Source organism: Podarcis vaucheri, assembly GCF_965113315.1.
Source record: "Podarcis vaucheri genome assembly, chromosome: 18".
Taxonomy (NCBI): domain Eukaryota; kingdom Metazoa; phylum Chordata; class Lepidosauria; order Squamata; family Lacertidae; genus Podarcis; species Podarcis vaucheri.
The window spans coordinates 13,039,865-13,059,169 of record NC_138756.1 but is presented as its reverse complement, the minus strand read 5'-3'; the positions used below and the strand labels follow the sequence as shown (position 1 = coordinate 13,059,169).

Here is a 19,305-nt window from a genome sequence, read left to right as displayed (position 1 = left end):
CCTAAGTCTCTGCACCAAAGATCTTGCGATAACAGAAAAATGGCCAAAAAAATGTTGGTGGGTGGGAAGATGGAAGTGCAGTGAGTTGGTTGTGATTCTTATGATTTATGGAATTGATATACCACCCTATACCCAGAGGTCTCAGGGCGGTTTGCAGTGGCAGTGATGAGGCGAGGGAGAAGGAGAGACAGGAAAATTTGGGAAGAAATTCAAAGGAAGAGAGAGCCGACAGTATGATGGCTGAGAACACATTTATTATTACAGTATTATTATTATTATTATATATACACCACTTCATTGTTAAAAAAAACCTTAGAAGCAGTTGGAAGCTGGGGCAACCCAATCAGATGGGCAGGGTACAAATAATAAAATTATTATTATTACGCTTATTAAGGGCACCAGAGGCTACTAGGCAATGTGAAAGAGCCCTCCTCTTTTAAACCTTCCCTCTTTCCCCCAGAATACACTTTGAGAGGCATCATTAAGGCATCATCACTACATCACTAGCATGCCACAAATGGGGAGGGGTAAGAGGTAAAAAATAAAGGACCCCCGGATGGTGAAGTCCAGCCAAAGGCGACTCTGGGGTTGCGGCGCTCATCTCGCTTTCAGGCCGAGGGAGCCGGCGTACAGCTTCCGGGTCATGTGGCCAGCAGGAGAAACCGCTTCTGGAGCAGAGGGACACCATGACGGAAACCAGAGCGCACGGAGGGACACCATGACGGAAACCAGAGTGCACGGAAACGCCGTTTACCTTCCCACCGCAGCAGTTTATCTACTTGCGCTGGTGTGCTTCCGAACTGGTAGGTTGGCAGGAGCTGGGACAGAGCAATGGGAGCTCACCCCATTGTGTGGATTTGAACCGCTGACCTTCTGATCAGCAAGCCCAAGAGGCTCAGTAGCTTAGACCAGGGGCGGCCAACTCCCAAGAGACTGTGATCTACTCACAGTTAAAGACTGGCAGTGATCTACTGAGCTTTTTTTTTAGGAAGAAATGCCCCATTTTGGGAGGGAGGACGAAAGCCCTGTTTTTTGGGGGTGCAGGGCAATTTAAACGTTTAACTTTTTTTGGGGGGAGCCAGTGATCTACCACAGACATCCAGTGATCTACTGGTAGATCACTATCTACCTGCTGGACGTGCCTTGCTTAGACCAAAGCACCACCTGTGTCCTAGGGGAGGGGTATACAAGGGTTACACAAGTTTGACCTTAGGTCTCTTGATCAGACACCTTTCCCCAGGCCTCTGAAGTCCCCATCACTGAAAGAACAAGACAACTCTTGACATCTCCTTGCCCTCCACACTTGTCTGGAGATGGGCTTTCAGAACACCTGCCTCTGCGGAGGTCTCTTGTTGCCCCCTGGGTGGGGTGCTGTGGTTGCCCTGTTCCTGCTTCTTGGTTCATGGAGGGAGGTGGAGCCCAAACTCACCTTTCTCTCAGGGTTCAAATGGCGTTGGAATGAGGAGAGTGGATTCAAGTATGGATTTTCCTACATATTTATGAAGCTAGGCATCTTCCCTGGGCTGTCCAGTCGAAAGGATACACTCAGGCATAAGAGTTGTACCATTGCAACAACTGTCAAGATGTGCCCCCCATGTCATTTCCGTAACACTGTTTCAGTCGTTCAGTCCTTCAGGGCATCTCTAGGGAGGAACTCTGCCCAAAGCCCTCAAGAGCCCCTGCTTCCTACACTGCTCTTGAGACAGCTCCTTTCTTCAGAACCATGAGGACTAGACCTGGGGTAGGCACCCTAAGGCCCAGGGGCCGGATCCAGCCCAATCACCTTCTCAATCCGGCCCCCGGATGTGTTTTCACATGAGTAGAATGTGTCCTTTTATTTCAAATGCACCTCTGGGTTATTTGTGGGGCATAGGAATTCGTTCATCTCCCCCCCCCTAAAAAAAAATAGTCGGACCCCCACTGAAAAGGTTTGCTGACCCCTGAAGGACCCACCCTTCCTTCCTTCCTTCCTTCTCTTTCTCTCTCTCTCTCTTTCCTTCCTTTTCTTTCTTTCTTTCTTTCTTTCTTTCTTTCTTTCTTTCTTTCTTTCTTTCTTTCTTTCTTTCTTTCTTTCTTTCTTTCCTTCTCTCTCTTTCTATCTTTCTCCTTCCTTCCTTCCTTCCTTCCTTCCTTCCTTCCTTCCTTCCTTCCTTCCTTCTCTCCCTTTCTCTCTTTCTCTTTCTTCCTTTCTCCCTCCTTGCTTCCTTCCTTCTCTCTCTCTCTCTCTCTCTCTCTCACCTTCTTTCCTTCTCTTTCCTTCCTTCTTTCCTCCTTCCTTCTCTCTCTCTCTCTCTCTCTCTCTCTCTCTCTCTCTCTCTCATATCTTGATCTGCCAGGAGAAAGGACACTGGGGCAGTGACTGGGCTACCTGGAATGGAGGATAAAAGAGGGGTGATAATCTCATTCCCCAAGTCTTTATCAAGAGGGCAAGCCGTGTCTTATGATGCACTCTTTCATGGAAGAAGAGAGGCTCTGCCGGGGCTTTTGACGTTCTTCTTGTAAGGCCGCCTTACAAGGAGAAGATGACAAATGCCCCTTTTCCCCGCTCACCCCCAACCCTCCTTCCCTCTCTGCAAATCCGTCACTGACAGGCCCGGCTTCCAAATAACATAAATATTTAAGCCCAAGGGGGGACAGCTTATCTTTGCTGCCGGCTTGCTGCTTCCCCTCGGCACACTTGATTCATTGCATGCATGTCAACGCCCGGTTCAAGATGTCTCCACGAGGATTTGTGGACTGCAGTTGGGGGGCCAGTCGGGCCAGCTTGCAAGAGATCCCATTTCTCATATATATATATACAGGGTCCCTTGATTCTCAAACTTCATCCATTCCAGAAGTCCGTTCCAAAACCAAAGCGTTTCAAAACCAAGGCAAGCTTTCCCATAGGAAGTCATGCAAAACCATTCCAGACTTTTAAATGTTTAGTCGTGTCCGCCTCTTTGTGACCCCCTGGACCAGAGCACGCCAAGCCCTCCTGTCTTCCACTGCCTCCTGCAGTTTGGTCAGACTCATGCTGGTAGCTTCGAGAACACTGTCCCACCATCTCGTCCTCCGTCGTCCCCTTCTCCTTGCGCCCTCCATCTTTCCCAACATCAGGGTCTTTTCCAGGGAGTCTTCTCTTCTCCTGAGGTGGCCAAAGTGATCCCTTCGTGGATCACTGCCTTGCGAAGGGGCGAAGGGGCTTGAATAACTCAGAGAAGCTATGAGCTCTGCTGTGCAGGGCCACCCAAGATGGACGGGTCATAGTGGAGAGTTTTGACCAAAGGTGATCCACCTGGAGCAGGAACCGCAACCCACTCCAGTATCCCTGCCAAGAAAACTCCATGGACAAAGACAACAGGCACCAAAAAGTTATGACGCTGGAAGATGAGCCCCTCAGGTCGGAAGGCGTCCAACATGCTACTGAGGAAGAGCAGAGGACAAGGACAAGTAGATTCAGAGCTGATGAAGCGGCTGGGCTAAAGCCAAAAGGACGCTCAGTTGCGGATATGCCTGGAAGCGAAAGGAAAGTCCAATGCTGTAAAGAAAAATATTGCATAGGAACCTGGAATGTAAGAACCATGAACCTGGGTAAGTTGGATGTGGTCAAAAATGAGATGGGAAGACTTTTAAAAACAACCCCTAAAACATCAAATTAATGTGAAATGTAGAAAAAAACTGGAGGTGTGAAGGAGGCGATGGAGACAGGGAAGTCAAATGGCAAGGGAAGCACAGATGAAAGGCATACCCTCCAACACCGAGAGGGAAATGTCCTGTTCCATGATGATGATAATATTTTATTCTTTGTACCCTGCTCATCTGACCAGTTGCCCCAGCCTCTCCAGGCGACTTCCAACATATATAGAAACAGAACCGATGTCTTCTAAAAGTTGGAGGGCCACTTATCTCCTTGGTTCGGGGGGCCACATACCTCCATCCCCTTCCATGAAAATAGGGAGGTGCTAAGGAAATAAGAATAATATAATAATTTATTATTTATTCCCCAGCCACTCGGGGCGGCTTCCAGCAAAATATTAAAATACAATAGTTCATCAAATATTGAAAGCTTCCCTAAAGAGCAGAAAAGCAGGATCAAATGAGAAATCTTCTGTAAATCCTGGGAAATAGGGGCACTGGGAGGGTGGGGCAGCTAGGCCGGGACCCGTGCCTCTGTGCAGGTGCAGAGTGCCTCCCCTCTGCAGCAGCTGGGAAGGGATTCTTCCAGGATCCTGGCAACAACCTGGGTGTTTCCAAAACCTCAACTTAACATTGGAGTTCGGTTGCCACCTTGTGGCCACATGGCAAGTCTGTAGAATCCTCCGCCACATTGCAAACAGATTTATGAACCGATACAAATCCCGTTCGTTCTCCCCTCTGGCACCAAGAATAATAAGAATAGGAATAGTGGACCTTTACGGTATAGAGGACATTTGTGACGGGAAAAGTTGGTTCCACAAGTGTTTCTTTTTGCTTTTTTCTCCTGCCAGCCTCTGATTGGCTGTGCTTCCAGGAGGGAGAGTGAAATATACTCTTTAATATTTACACAACCAGTGTCCCGTCTGATTGGTTGATTATGTTTCCCTCCTGGGGTCTGATTGGGCCAATCAGGTGGTTGCGTTATAGGATCCTATTGCTTATTGGTCTAGGATCCAAGCTTAGTATGTAACAGAGAGTTTAAAAGGAGAGTCTTTGGAATTAGGGGGTGGTGGAGTTGAGGTGGTTGAGGAGGGAGGTTGGGAGGATGGGTAGGAAGATGATGATGATGATGATGATGATGATGATAATAATAATAATAATAATAATAATAATCCAGCCCCCGTGGCAGTATATGTCCTGGGGTAAAAAAAAAAAAAGCCAAACAACTCTTCAATCCTAGAAGCTCAACAACTTTGGTGTAAAATTGTATAAAAAGTTCAACAGCTCTTCAATCCTTAAAAGCTCAACAATTTTGGTCAGCCCTAAACAAGGACTCTATACGGGTGTTTTTTCTTAGAACAAGAGTGTTATTACTGTAAGCGATTAAAAAGTTTAGCAGGGTTGACATAAACATGAGGCGTAAAAAATAAACTTCTGGAGAGCAAAAAGATGACATTTATAAACAGGTTGGAAGTGGTGATATCAAAGAAGGAAGCGCAGAGAGCGGAGGAGGGAAGTCGAGGGAAATGTTGGTTTTTGTTCAGATGGAGAAACACTGTAAAATGAGAAATGGGGGAAATACAATATTTTTCTTTAGAAAAGAAATTATCAATGGAACACAGATAAAATGGGGGGGGGGAGCTTTTGAAAGCTAATACGAGTGATGTCAGAATGTTGGCGTCATATGATTATTAATTTCATTTCTGTACCTCTCTCTGTTTTTAAGGAAAGAATCTCAGAGCGGTTGACGAGATACATTCAGGCATCAAATAAAACCCAGAATAAAATGTCGATCGTGTCAAGAGGCAGGGGAGTTCCAAAGTTTGAAGGGCTGCCATGTTGAAAGATGGAGAATGTTTTCCTCAGAACAGCAGCAATAACCGTGCATTTGGCTTGATATTTTTATTATTAAAAAAACCCTCGATCCATAATTGATCTTATGTGGCCAGAACAATCTCCGGCATCGCTCCTCATAGATTTGTGGAGTATATACAGTAATTGCTTTGACACCAGCGGGCTTCTATATGTGGTATTGTATTTTATTTTTGTCTGAAACGTCAGATGAGCATTTTTGGTGAGATAAAAACCATGGTGATAATTGAAGAGAAAAGCACAACAGCAGACTACCCTGAGGTGAAAAATTGGCCAGAAATTCCCCTCTGGTCTTTCTTCTTCTGATTTACGGGATTGATTTCTGGATGACCAGCATTTAAATGACTCTGAGGGGGCTTAATAGCCCTTGAATAAAAACAGAATTAAGAATAAATAGATTCCCCTCACGACCAGCATTTATTCAAGGCCTTAATGGCTTAATAGCCCTCGAATAAAAATAGAATTTAAGAATAAATAATTTTCCCTCAGGGTCACGTGGTTTGCTTCGCCATAGATACGTAAGGGGGGAAAAATGGCGGGAGAAAGAAATCTCGCGAGGTTTCGCGAGGCTTCTCTCTCCTTAGAAATCAGCCCCGTTGGGTTTCAAGCGAGCTGGGGACGGGGCTGCCAATCCTAGGCGATCCACCAATCGCGTGGCGGGATGGCAGCTCCCACCCTCCCGCCTCCCGGAGCTGCGAAGGCGGAGGCGGCGCCTTGCTCCCTGACGTCACCCGCCCTATTTGCATAGCGGCCCTCCCCTTTCGGAGCGCTGGTGACGTCAGCCCGGGTTCTGCAGGCAGGTGCCGTCGCCTCGCGCCGCTTGTGCTGCTGCTGCTGCATTTGCTGCTAGACCCGAAGCGCGTTCCCGAGGTGAGTGCGCGCCTCGGGCAACCCCCCCCCAAGCTTTGCACCCCCCCGGGGCCGCCTTTTCCCCTTTCCTGCATTGCACCTTTTGCATCCCTGCATTGCATGCGAAAGAACGCGTCTCGGGGGGGGGCTGGTAACCTTCATTTGACACATGCAAAAAAGGAAGATGCAAAATTGCAGGGGGGGGGGGAGAAAAAGAGCCAAGCCTAAAGCGCTGGATTCTTTACCAAAAAGATATCATTAAACATGGAGGTGTTTTGGACAGGGATGATGCTGGCTTGCTAACGGGAGCGGGGCTTTCCTCTTGTATTATTATGCATTTTCTTGCCATGGGCGGCGATGGGCTAAGCTGGAATTGCTGGCCTGGCAAAAGAGGCTTCGGCGATGCAGATGGTAAACAGGCGGATTGGGAAAGGAGGGACGGGGGGGGGGAGCGAGCAGCGCAGGTTGGAAAAGGAGCCAGATCTGGTGGGCCTTATTTGCAGGGGGGGGGGTAGGCAGCTTTTTGCAAAAAAAGCAAAAAACCCAACGCAAAAAACCCCTTCCCAAACCTCTGCGTTTTGTAAGGAGCTGGATCCGAATCGCTTTGGCAGGAGCTCACCTTTCGGATGACAAAATGAGCTTAAGATGGTTTTTTTCTTTCTCCCTCTGCCCCCTTTTCCAATTCCTCTGATGCAGAGAGAGCTTGCCAGTTGCAAAGCTAAAAAACGAAAAATCAAGGCGGAGAGAGGCAATTGATTCACGTTTTTTGGATCCTCTCCCCACCCCCACCCCCTTTGGCAGACCATAATTGCAAGCCACTGCGTGCTTTTCGGGGGTGAGCGATGCAGCATTGAATGTAGGCAAGGAGATGATGGTTTGGGGTGCTTGCCTTGCCTTTTGCACGGGAAGGAGAGGAAATGGAATGGATTGGGCCAGCCTTAGCCCTACTCGGAGTAGACCTATTGAAGCATCGCACACATCCCTTGCTTCCAGAGTGTACCCCCTTTTTTGCAATTCCACCTCCTGTCCTCTTGGTTTTCACCCGTTTGAAACTGGATCAGATTTGTGCAGGGGGAGAAAGGAGCGTGTGTCCTGTTGATGGACGGCTGTCCAGGCCAAAGGGCTGCCACGCAACGCCTGGCATATGAATGATTGATGCCCGGGTGCCAAGGGCAACCAGGAAGCTGGGCCCTATTGATGTCGCCAAGATCAACGTCTTTTCTGCGGGGACCAGGGCTGATGATGGCTGGTGGCCTGGGTGCAGGGCCCGATTTACGTCAAAGCTCAGCAAGCTCTAGCTTAGGGCCCCACTCTTTTGGCGGCCCCCAAAAAAATTAAAGGGAGAAAAAACTGGATGTCCATTTCCAAAATATAACATAACAAATGAAATAAAACCTACATCCAGCAACCGTGTTTTATGTTGTGTCGGCTCCTCGGATGTAAGTCATGGGCCCCGTCTGCTCCCTCAAATATCCCTGCTTTGCTCCTTTCTATATATAGGGTGCCAACATTCTGCATGGACTGGTTGCAGGGCAACATGCGCAAATGGCTTGAGATACCTATTCGGTCCATCAATGACCATCTAGCATATATTCAGCACCAAAAACAGCGACAATTTGTAGTGGACAAAGAACAGCTGGACATAGAAAGGGCCCCGTTACCTTCAGGAGCTGAGGGCCGCATCAGACCTCAATCCGGCCCTGCCTGGGTGGCATTTAAAAGTGGGCTGTGTGTGTGTGTGTACCAAATGTGTGGGGAGGAGGAGAGGGCCTGTGGGTGGCTCAGGCGGAGCCCCCTGTTCAGGAGCAGTCTATCTGCGGACAGGCAAAGAGATGAGCCCTGCTGCTTGAGCATACGCCTCCGTTGTTGTCGGCTGTTAGATTGTATTGGGCAGGATTAGATGGAATCTCGCATGCGGCCCCGGGGCCTCTCTCACCAGGCCCTTGGCACCCTCCTCTTGGTTTTGGACTGGCTGGAATGTTGCTCTCGAACTCGGACCAGGCCTCTTGGAGGCAAGATTTGCATCGGTGGCTCCTCCCGCTCCTGGCCCCACCCACCGTGAGGCCGTGCGGCCCTCGGGACAATTGCACAGCGCACAGTGTGGCCCTTGGGGTCACGCAGGGCCGGCGGGGAGGGCAGGATAGGGGGAAGCAAGGCAGACAAGGGCCCGGGTTCAAATCAGCCATGCGCCGGGTGACCTTGGAGGCCGTTGAGTGTCTTCTCATCCTGTCCTGCAAATTAAGCGTCCTGGAGGAAATGCAACAAATATTTACAATGTTTGAGATGCTGCATAATACGTAGAATAGCTGTTTTCTGCATTATTAGAGGGATTCTTGGAGGAGTGGTTGGCCAGGCAATAAATATATTTATTATTATTATTATTAAATAAATTTGTCTACCGCCTAATACCCGCAGGTCTCAGGGCAGTTCACAAGATAAAATCGCAATATAAAACCACAACATGCAGAATAAAAATAAAAATGAGAACAATCCAATAGCGCCCCAGCTCCCCAACACATTTTAAAAGGCCATTGGATGTCAAATCAGCCAAAGGCCTAGCTGAAGTGGTATAATTACATAAATACGGATATGTAATAAACAACTTGAATATGCAAGTAATCCTCAGAGGAAATATGGAATGCAGAACAAATTACAATATTATGATTATTACAGCAATTCTTGCAGCGAATGTGAGTTATGTAATAAATAACCATAATATTATTTTGATCATCCTTGGAAGAGGAGATATCTATATCGAGTAATCCTCAGAGGAAATATGGGATACAGAGCAGATAATAATATTATCATTATTATCAGAGCAATTCTTGGGGCAGATGTGAGTTATGCAGTGAAACGGCTGTAATCTTATTTCAGTCATCCTTGGAAGAAAGAGGAGACATGTAATATTGTTATTACCATGGATATGTTGTTGTTTTTCTTTTATGTATTTTTATATTTTGATTTTATTCTATGAACTGCCCTGATAACCTCCAGGTATAGGGTGGTATATAAATTCAATAAATAATAATAGCAATAACAACAACAATAATATTATGCCATGCAGCCTATATTCATTTCCTGTAAGCAAGATCAGTGGGTGAGAGTCCCCATTCTGGGTGGGGAGGGAGCTGAAAGCAGGGCGTTTCCTGCCCCCCATGAAAGTTTGAATGCAGTCGCTTTCCATTCAGGTCCCACGTTCATCCACCTGGGAAGCCGTTGCTGGCAGTCAGAGCAGGCATTACTGAGCTAGGTAGGCAAGCTGGTCTGGATTCCACATAAGACAGCTTCTTTTACCCCTCTGTGTGTGTTGTCGGGGTTGCAGAAGGAAGCAGACCCCGCAGGATCGCAGCCGGCAGGCAGCCTGTTCCTGATATCAGGGACAGAACATCCCGCGTGGGCAAATTTAGCTTTCTGGACCGCCTCCTCTGACGCAGGAAAACGTGGCTCTTCTTCTCCTTTGCCTGCTCACAAAGGCATGATTTTTTCTCCCTTGCTGGGAAGAAGGGGGAAAGTGTGATTCAATGTGCAAGAATATCTGGGGCGTTTTTGGACTACAACTCCCATCGGCCAGTGCCGCTGAAGGAGAAGGATGATGGGCTTTGTAGTCCAACGGCATCTGAAGGAGGGGCGCCGTGTTGACACCCCACTGCAGTCAAGGGCTTGAGATAGCTGTGGCCTGAAAAAGGCAGATCAGCCCTCTTCCCGTATCCAGACTCTTCCCAAATTAGTCACTTTTTCTGGGGGTGTGTGTGTGTGTCAATCCTGCATACCACAAACAGGCATACAATGGGGGGTGGGTGCGCAAGTTGTCGGTCATCTGTGGTGGGGGGGGCATCTCTCCATTTCTTCGAAGGAAATAAGGAGTTTTGCATTGGCAAAAGCAAGCTGCCCGTCTCTTGCCTTGATCTCACTTAATCCTGTTTCCTTGTTATCCTTTTTGGGGGTTTAGCTTCTTTGCCAGAATTAAAATTCCTGGAGGTTTGGGGTGAACCGGGGGACGCCTCCTTCCCAACGCAGCTTGGGGACCCCCCCCCCCCGATGCATGAAAATACCGCTAACTAGGATCTGGGTTTTTTATTTATTTAATCCTCCCTGGCCTGAGTGTGCAAATGTGTCTCCCCCTCCCATAAAATCCCGGTTTAGGTCGCTTTGACGCCTCCTGTAGGAACGGCTCAGCGGCCCCAAGATTTGCCTGATGCGAGCGGCTGGCCGTTCAATTAGCTAAAAGGGTTATGCAGAAGGAAAAGTAGGCCGTGGAACAAAGCGTGCGGGTTGAAGGGCCGTTTAATAGGGCTGTGCCCTCCCCACCGCCAGACTCCCGGGGAAATCTGGCCAGAAGCAGCGTTTTGTGGACGCTGTCCGCAAAGAGAGATTTGCAAATTTATTTCGCTCAGCGGTTTTAATCCAACAGGGTTAGAAAGGGATCTGGGGCAGTGGGCGAATGAGATGGGGGGGCTCGATCAGAAAAGATGGCGACGGATTCGTGGAAAGCCCCCGGCCGGAAATGAACGATCCTTGTCTTCGTTCCCGATTCTTAAAACTTGCCTTGGGGTTGATGCATCCCCACCGACGTTTCCAACTGTAATACATGCATGTATTTAAAAAGGTAGAGATGCTGTATTTTTTATCGTGCACGGCAAAACACGGCAACGAATGATGGGATTTGAGAGGGGAACTGAACAGGCTTCCGTCTTTGCCATCTTTTTTCCCTTCGCATAGATATTCCCCCCCAGCGGAAGGCAGTTCTCTGAATGTCACTTTGACTAATAGCCACATATTAATTATTATTTCTCCCCTCCGCAAGCATTTTTTGCCAGCTCACATTTCCAGCTCGCCTGCTCTGTCTGGTGAGCTGCTTTGCAGGAGGGAGTGGAGGAAGGTGGATGTGGAACGGAAACTGGGATTCGTTTTCTTCCCAGTCCGTTGCACCATTAATGACGCTGGTCCTTTTTTGCATGGTTAAGATAAGGGGGAAAGACAGGGCTGGGAGCCTTGTTATCATTACTATTTTATTTTTGCCCATTTTACTCTCAAAACAGCCCTTTGAGGGAGGCTCCTTTGAGAAACAGATCTCTAATGATGATGATAATAATTTATCAATATGCCACCCATCTGATTGGGTTTCCCCAGCCACTCTGGGTGGCTCCCAACAGAATATTAAAAACATGTTAAAACATTAAACCTTATAGACTTCCCTAAGCAGGGCTGCCTTCAGACGCCTTCTAAAAGTCAGATAGTTGTTTATTTCCCTGACATCTGATGGGAGAGGGTCCCACCACTGAGAAGGCCCTCTGCCTGCTTCCCTGCAACCTCGCTTCTCGCAGGGAGGGAACCTCCAGAAGGCCCTTGGGAGATGGACCCCGGTGTCCGGGCTGAATGATGGGGGTAGAGATGCTCCTTCAGGTCTACTGGGCCGTTGAGGACTTTCAGCACCAACACTCTGAATTGTGCTTGGAAATGTCCTGGGAGCCAATGTAGGTCTTTCAGGACTGGTGTTCTATGTTCTCCACTCCCAGTCCCCAGTCTAGCTGACACATTCTGGATTAGTTGCAGTTTCCGGGTCACCTTCAAAGGGAGCCCCACAGAGAGCGCATGAGCTCTTGCTTTGGTTTCTCTTTAATCCTTTCTGGCTTCCACGGGTGTCTCCTGGGGTGCTAGCGAGGGTCACCCCGGCCGCCCCCCCGTGTCTCACCCCCTTTCCTGCCCTCCCTCCCTCCCCAGATGGCCTCCGCCACCGACGCCCGCTATGGCCAGAAAGAGTCCTCCGACCAGAACTTTGACTACATGTTCAAGATCCTCATCATCGGCAACAGCAGCGTCGGCAAGACCTCCTTCCTCTTCCGCTACGCCGACGACTCCTTCACGCCCGCCTTCGTCAGCACCGTCGGCATCGACTTCAAAGTCAAGACCATCTACCGCAACGACAAGCGGATCAAGCTGCAGATCTGGGTAAGGAAAGGGCCCGCCTCGCAGGGTCACTCGCTAAGGGAAAGAAGGAGTAATAATAATAATAATAATAATTTATTATTTATACCCCAGCCATTTTGGGCGGCTTCCAACCAAATATTAAAATACAGTAATACATCAGAGATTAAAAGCTTCCCTAAACGGGGCTGCCTTCAGGTGTGATCTTTCAATGTGGCTGAAAGAGCCCCATTTCTCCGCCAAGAAAGAGCTCCTTCCGGCTGATGTGGGGACAGAATTGGGGGCCTGATCCTGCCAGGCCCCTCTGTAACGGCCTCTCTTGGCCTTTCCCCAGGACACGGCCGGGCAAGAGCGATACCGGACCATCACCACCGCCTACTACCGGGGAGCCATGGGCTTCATCCTGATGTACGATATCACCAACGAGGAGTCCTTCAACGCCGTCCAGGACTGGTGAGTCCCGGGGGAGACCCTGGGGGTGGGAGGGGGGTGTCACCAGCCTCTGGACTATTATTCATCTTTTTGATAATAATTTTTGCTAATTTTCCATTATAATCCAATAATAGCCTCACTGTAACAATACCAAGATATACCGTATTTTCCCGTGTACATGCTATAACGTTATTGTTCTAGTTAAATAAATTTTTTAAATTGTTATTAAGGAATTGATTATTTTCCTCCTTCCAACAAAGTACAGCAGAAAAGTTGTCCAAATAGAAACTCTTCACTTATTAAACCTCACCATAATTTCATAATTATCTGTCAATGTATTTCTAATAGTATAACCAAATCAGTAAAAAACGACTCTGAAAATTTATTATTCCAAAAAGGAAGCCTTCCTCTGGTTGCAAATATTAAGATTATACCAGCAAGAATGAGTCTTTCTGTAAAAAAAAAGAAGTGATTTGAATCAAGTCTTACTAATGATTTAAATCGTGATTTAAATCGATTTGATTTAAATCAAATCCACCCTGAGTGCGGGCAATACAGAAGTGTACTCTGGGGGAGAAAGAGACTTCAGGCTGCTCTTTGCTAGCCCAGATGGAGGCCAGAGATCTCTCAGCTTCTGAAGCACATAGTCCAATCATTGGAAGGGCCCCCCAGCTGTTTTGGGACTACAATTCCCATCATCCCTGACCACTGGTCCTGTTAGCTAGGGATGATGGGAGTTGTAGTCCCAAAACAGCTGGAGGGCCGAGTTTGGCCATCACTGGTTTAGAAGCTCCACAGGAAGGGGAGGCGGTGAGTGGTCTTTTTGGCTGTCCAGTCTTCCCGTGACCCCCCTTGCTGCTTCCGTCTCTCCGCCAGGTCGACCCAGATCAAGACCTACTCATGGGACAATGCCCAGGTCCTGCTGGTGGGGAACAAGTGCGACATGGAGGACGAGCGGGTCGTCTCGTCGGAGCGGGGCCGCCAGCTAGCCGAGCACCTGGGTGAGTCGGCAGCCGGAAGAAGGCGCTCTGGGGGTTGTGGGAATGAGAGAGAGATGGGAAAGCGGGAATCTAGGAGGGGGAGAGGCTTCAGGGCTTTGCAAGGTTTCTTCTGAGCCGCCAAGGATGGCTTAGGCTGCCTCGCAGGGTGGTTGTGACCATGGGGGGGAGGCCCATGGGCAGCGGCTTGTGCTCTTTGGAGGAAAAGGGCGTATTAGTGTAATAAGAACGATGGAGAGGAGAGTAATAAAAGCAATGGTGATAAAAATAATGATGTTTCATGATGGTAATATTAATAATTGGTGGTGGTGGTGGCTAAAAGACAGTGGCACCTTGGTTTTCGAACGTAATCCATTCCGGAAGACCTTTCGACTTGCGAAAAGTGTTCGAAAACCGAAGCATTTACTTCCGGAAGTAGAGCCTAGGGATTGCCGATCAGAAGGTCGGCGGTTCGAATCCCAGCGACGGGGTGAGCTCCCGTTGCTCGGTCCCTGCTCCTGCCAACCTAGCAGTTCGAAAGCATGTCAAAGTGCAAGTAGATAAATAGGTACCGCTCAGGCAGGAAGGTAAACGGTGTTTCCGTGCGCTGCTCTGGTTTGCCAGAAGTGGCTCAGTCCTGCTGGCCACATGACCCGGAAGCTGGACACCGTCTCCCTCGGCCAATAAAGTGAGATGTGCACTGCAACCCCAGAGTCGGCCACGACTGGACCTAATGGTCAGGGGTCCCTTTACCTTTAAACTCAATATGGAAGCCGCATAGCATGTTTGCCTTCGGAAAAGCGTTTGAAAACCAAAGCATTTCCTTCCGGGTTTTTGGCGTTTGACATCCGAAACATCCAACTTCTGAGACGTTCAAAAACCGAGGTGCCACTGTAATACTAAGTGGTATGATAACAATAATGAATGGTGATTCATAGAATTGTTTGAGTTGGAAGGGGCCCTGGATCCAGTCCAGCCCCCGGCAATGCAGGCATCTCGGCTCAAGCATCCCAGACCGATGGCCACCCAAGCTCTGCTTCGAAACCTCCAAGGAAGGAGAGGCCACAACCTCCCAAGGAGGGAGACTCTTCCACTGTCAGAACGTTCTTCCTGATATTGAGTCCTTTCTTGGAACCTGAAGCCATGAGTTCAGGTTCTGCCCTCCAGAGCAGCAGAAAACAAGCTGGCTCCCATCTTCCACGGGGCAGCTTTGTGGTGTTTTTAATGTTCTGTCGGGGGCCGCCCTGATTGGTTGCATATAAATGAAATAATGCTAACAGTTACAATAATAATAATGATAGTAATAATCAGACGATTCAGGATGAGGATGGTGTTAATGATGGAAGGAGAAGAATGGGGGGAATATGAGGCAGGGGAATATGGGAGAGGTTCTCCCTCAGGTAGGGGGCAGTTTCTGTCTCTGTCTCCCCCCCTCTTGTGTTTGGCCAAGGGAGGAGGGTCTCTGCCTTGTCGGGGGTCCTGCCGGGTGTTTTGAGATCACTATTTCTCCTTCCGGGGCTCTCCTGCATTTCCTGCCCCCCCTTTTGCTCTCTGTCTCTCTCTGTGTTCATTATTTTATTTCATTTTTGCAACCCCCCCCCTTCCCCTCTGTGCCAGGGTTCGAGTTCTTTGAGGCCAGCGCCAAAGACAACATCAACGTCAAGCAGACCTTTGAGCGCCTGGTGGACATTATCTGCGAAAAGATGTCCGAGTCGCTGGACACGGCCGACCCCGCCGTCACCGGGGCCAAGCAGGGTCCGCAGCTGACCGACCAGCAAGCCCCCCCGCACCAGGACTGTGCCTGTTGAAGAGACTCCCAGGCGGAGCCCCCCGAACATCCCCCTGCCCCCCTCCTGCCGCACCTTCCTCCTTGCCTGCCTCATCTCTCTCCCCCCCCCCCCGCCACCTCCCGAGTAACTATGGAGTCCTGGCCTAGCCATCTCCCCACCCCCATTGACCCATCCCATTGCTTTATCCTTTGTGGGGTTGTTGGTTTTTGGGGTGGGGGTGGGGGGGACGAGACCCCAAACCTAGGAGGGGTGTCAAAGCTTAAAAACAAACCACCTCCCCTCGCTCTCCTTTAAGGGAGGGGTGAGAATTAAGCCCCCTGCCTGTCTTCTCTGTGTGGATCGTCTTTTCTTTGTGGGGCGGGCTGGGGAGGCGGGTGGTCAGCGTCGAGAGGAAGCTGTTTCCACTGTTCTGGGTTCTTCTTTCTGTTATTTATTTATTTATTTATTGGACCACACGCCTCTCGATTTGTAGCTGTTCTTGGATTTGCAAATCTGGGTGTCCACCGCTGTTCCTCTTTCTTCCTCCTCCTCCTCCTCCGCCTTCCTTTGCTGGTTCTTTTGTCCATGCATTTTGTGTGTCTCCCCCCAAAAAACACCCCCCGTCTTGTTGAAGAGAGCAGAGCAGGCACCCCATGCCTGGACCTGCCGTTGCTGCAAGAGTTTGACTCCTCGGTTAGAGCGGCTGCTTTCCGTGTCGAAGGAAGTTCTCCCTGTTCCGGTCCCTGGTCTCGGCTCCAGGTAAGCCTGGGGGAAAGAAACCTCCGAGAGCTGCTGCCAGCCAGTGGGCGCAGCGCTAAGCTAAATGGACCAGTGACTTCATTCCTCACAAGGCATATTCGTTGAAATCAACCGCAAAGACGGGAGTCTTAATTTTGTTTTTTAGCAATTGGGCCGTTGCTCAGGAGAAGAGCACCTGCCCTCCAGTCCTCAGTCCCCAGTGGTATCTCTAGGTGGAGTTGGAAACTCCTGGAGGGCCACTGCCGGTCAGTGTAGACAATATACCGAGCGAGACAGACCCAATAGTCTGACTCCTGTGAAGCCGAATTACTTCGGCCCCCGTGTTTCAATTCTGCAGCTGCCGCCCTCCCCATTTGGCCCCTCTCCAAAGCAGGATTGGTCCTGCAACGCCGCTAGGGGGGAGGCCCACACCTGCTTCCGTGCCTGCCCCTCCGGCTGTGCAGTTGTGGGGTCCTTCCTCTCCCAATCAGTCCTCTCCGTCTCTCCTCCTCCCGAAGAGGCGGCGTGTGGCTATTGTGGCATCTTCAGGGCAGGACATTTCTGGCCCTCCAGGCAACGTCCAGCTCCAGTGTGGCTGGCGGTCAGCGAGGGAGTTGGGAACCCCAGAAAATCTGGAGGTCTGCAGATCTCCCTTCTGAAGCCTCGTTCGGCAGCGTAGAAAACGCCGCCTGGCTCTGTATGCTTTCATACGACAGCCACAATCTAGGAAACGGCTCAGTTTGCAGTTGTGGGGATCTCCTGGCCTCCGATTTGTCTGGACACAGATCTCCCAGCTTTCCAAACTTTTTGGCCTCGCAGGCTGGCTAGCCAGGGAGAGCAAAGACCCTCCTTGCCAGTCCGGCGTCACCAAAATGCCGCCAGGAGAGCTTTCCTTGATTCCCACCGCTGCTTGTCTCTCTCTCCCTCTTTCTTTCTCTCTCCCTTCTTTTCCCCTGCAAAAACCCCTTTCCGGTCCTCCTCCCGTCTTCCTTGGTGTACAGGAAAAAGGAAATGCAATCCCCAAGGCCCGTTCCCTGTAAATAGAAGTAGACTCTGAAGTGTGTGTGTGTGTGTGTGTGTGTGTTTGGAGGTCTTCTTGCCGTGCCGTGCTTTGTGCTGCTGGTGGTTTTATTTATGTTTCATGTGTGTGTGAGCGTGCGTTTGGGTTTTTATTTATTTATTTAAAGAAAATGTTAACATACACGGTTTTTCAGTTGCTTGTAGGTTATTCTCTTTTTTAAAAACAACAACACCACCGTATTTAATAAGATGAACGAGAATAAGGCGGGCCGAGGAAGGGAGGTTGGCAACAGAAGCAGCCGCTAAACTCCTCCTCGGATTAATCCCCATTTAAAGCAGTATCGCACCACTTTAAAGAGTGACAGCTGCCCGCACTCCCCCCAAAGAAACATGGGAATAGTGGTTTCTTCCCTTTGCAGAGCTACAGTTCCCAAATCGGTTTAACAATCAACTCTTCTTTCCAGGGAACTGTAGGGCAGCTTTTAAAGCACTCCAAAACCCCTCCCCAAAGATCCCTGGGAACTGGAGACCCCCATCCCCTCACGGAGCTACAATTCCCAGAGTGGGTTCACCATCACAGGCAACTCCATCCTTTCCATTTGGCCAATGAGGGCCAGTATCTCAGTTTCTTCCAGTGAAAGGTCCCGGGTTCAGTTTCTGTGATCTGCACAGAGCTGGAAACCCTGGACCGCTGCTGCCAGTCAGTGTTGAGAGTCCTGAGCGACATGGGATTCTGTAGAACGCAGCTTCCTCTTTGCCCTGACATATACCCTCTGGGAGCATGTTTGGGTCCTTGATGGCGCAGACCACTTAGGGCTGCGTTCCCCAAACTTGGGTCTCTGGATGTTTTCAAATTACACAGGTCCACTTTTGTGGAACCACCTTCCCCAGTCAAGTCCACCAGTCTGATCCAGTCCTGTTGATCTTCCAGACCCAGTTGTGTCGACGCAACTGATTTGCAATTGGGAATTTGTTAGCTTTGGCTTTCTTTGCAGGGCAGGAAGTCAGATTCCGGCCCCGTCTGCACTGAATAGTCATGGCAGCACCATTGCACTTGAAGCAGCCATAGGTTCCCCTAAAGGATTATGGGAAGCCTTGTTTGTCAAGGACACTGAGAGCTGGAAATAGGAGGCACAGATTTCCACCACAGAGCCAATTCCAGAGCCAGCCCCTCTTCCCAGAAAACGGGGGGAACGGTAGGCTCTGCGAAGGGAATCGGGGTCCCCTACCAACTCTCAGCATACTTTCAACGCTCCCCGACCCACTGGTCCTGCTAGCCAGGGAGGATGGGAGTTGTAGTCCTGGGAAACACACACAGGGCCCAAGTTTTGGGAAATGCTGACGGGGTAAAAGGTTGCAAGAGGAGAATTCCCAAGTGCTAAAAGAGAGATCATAATGCCGCCTGGAAATCCTAAGGGGAATGGAGGGAGGCGGGGTGTCTCTTAAGAGCTCCCAGCTTTTTGGGGTGGAAGGGGGAGCCGTGACTGCAGTATCCTCTCCGCGTAGAGTTCAGATGCAGCCTCTGTAACCGGAAATGAGCTGGCGTGGGGCGGCCTGTTTCAATGGGCCTACTCTGGAGCAGGACTCGCTTGCCTTCCCTTCCAACACGGGGAGGGGGAACTTGTTGCCCCCTTGGGTGCTGCTGGGGCTCCAGATCCCTTCAGCAGCCAGCTGTTGGGAGCCCAGCCAACATCTGGAAGGCTGGTTTGCCCTGTCCAGCTTCTACATTCCCTGCACCCCCCCATTCCAGGTTTTTCCTTGGACCGCGGTTCCTATGAACCCGAACCCCTTTGGCCCAAGGCTGGGGAAGAAGCTGTTGTGCTGTAGGAGGGGGGGAAAGGCTGCCTTGTCCCCACTTGCTGCTCCCGCCCCCTCGGACCCGCAAGCGATCTTTCCCCGCTTCACCTGGAGAACTCCTGCCTTTCAATCTTCTCAAACGACCAAACTCTCACTGTTTAAAACATTCCCTTTTTCTCTCATTCCTCACCCCCTCCATCCCACGACCCCCTTTTTCTTTTTTCATGGAAACGCTACGTATGGTTTTGGGTTTTTTTCCTCGTTTTTGCGGATATTTAGACACAAAACATTCTCTCTTTGTGAAGTTTACT

The 19,305-nt window shown here is 49.7% G+C and overlaps 1 protein-coding gene across 1 annotated transcript; it reads left to right on the top strand.

Moving 5' to 3' along the window:
• Positions 1-6,059: 6,059 nt before the first annotated feature.
• On the top strand, positions 6,060-18,501 carry RAB3A (RAB3A, member RAS oncogene family). Its single transcript, XM_082206807.1, has 5 exons — positions 6,060-6,357; positions 12,058-12,285; positions 12,596-12,714; positions 13,570-13,694; positions 15,288-18,501. The coding sequence occupies exons 2-5, from the start codon at positions 12,058-12,060 to the stop codon at positions 15,476-15,478; spliced, it is 663 nt and encodes a 220-aa protein (XP_082062933.1). The 5' UTR covers positions 6,060-6,357; the 3' UTR covers positions 15,479-18,501.
• Positions 18,502-19,305: the final 804 nt, after the last annotated feature.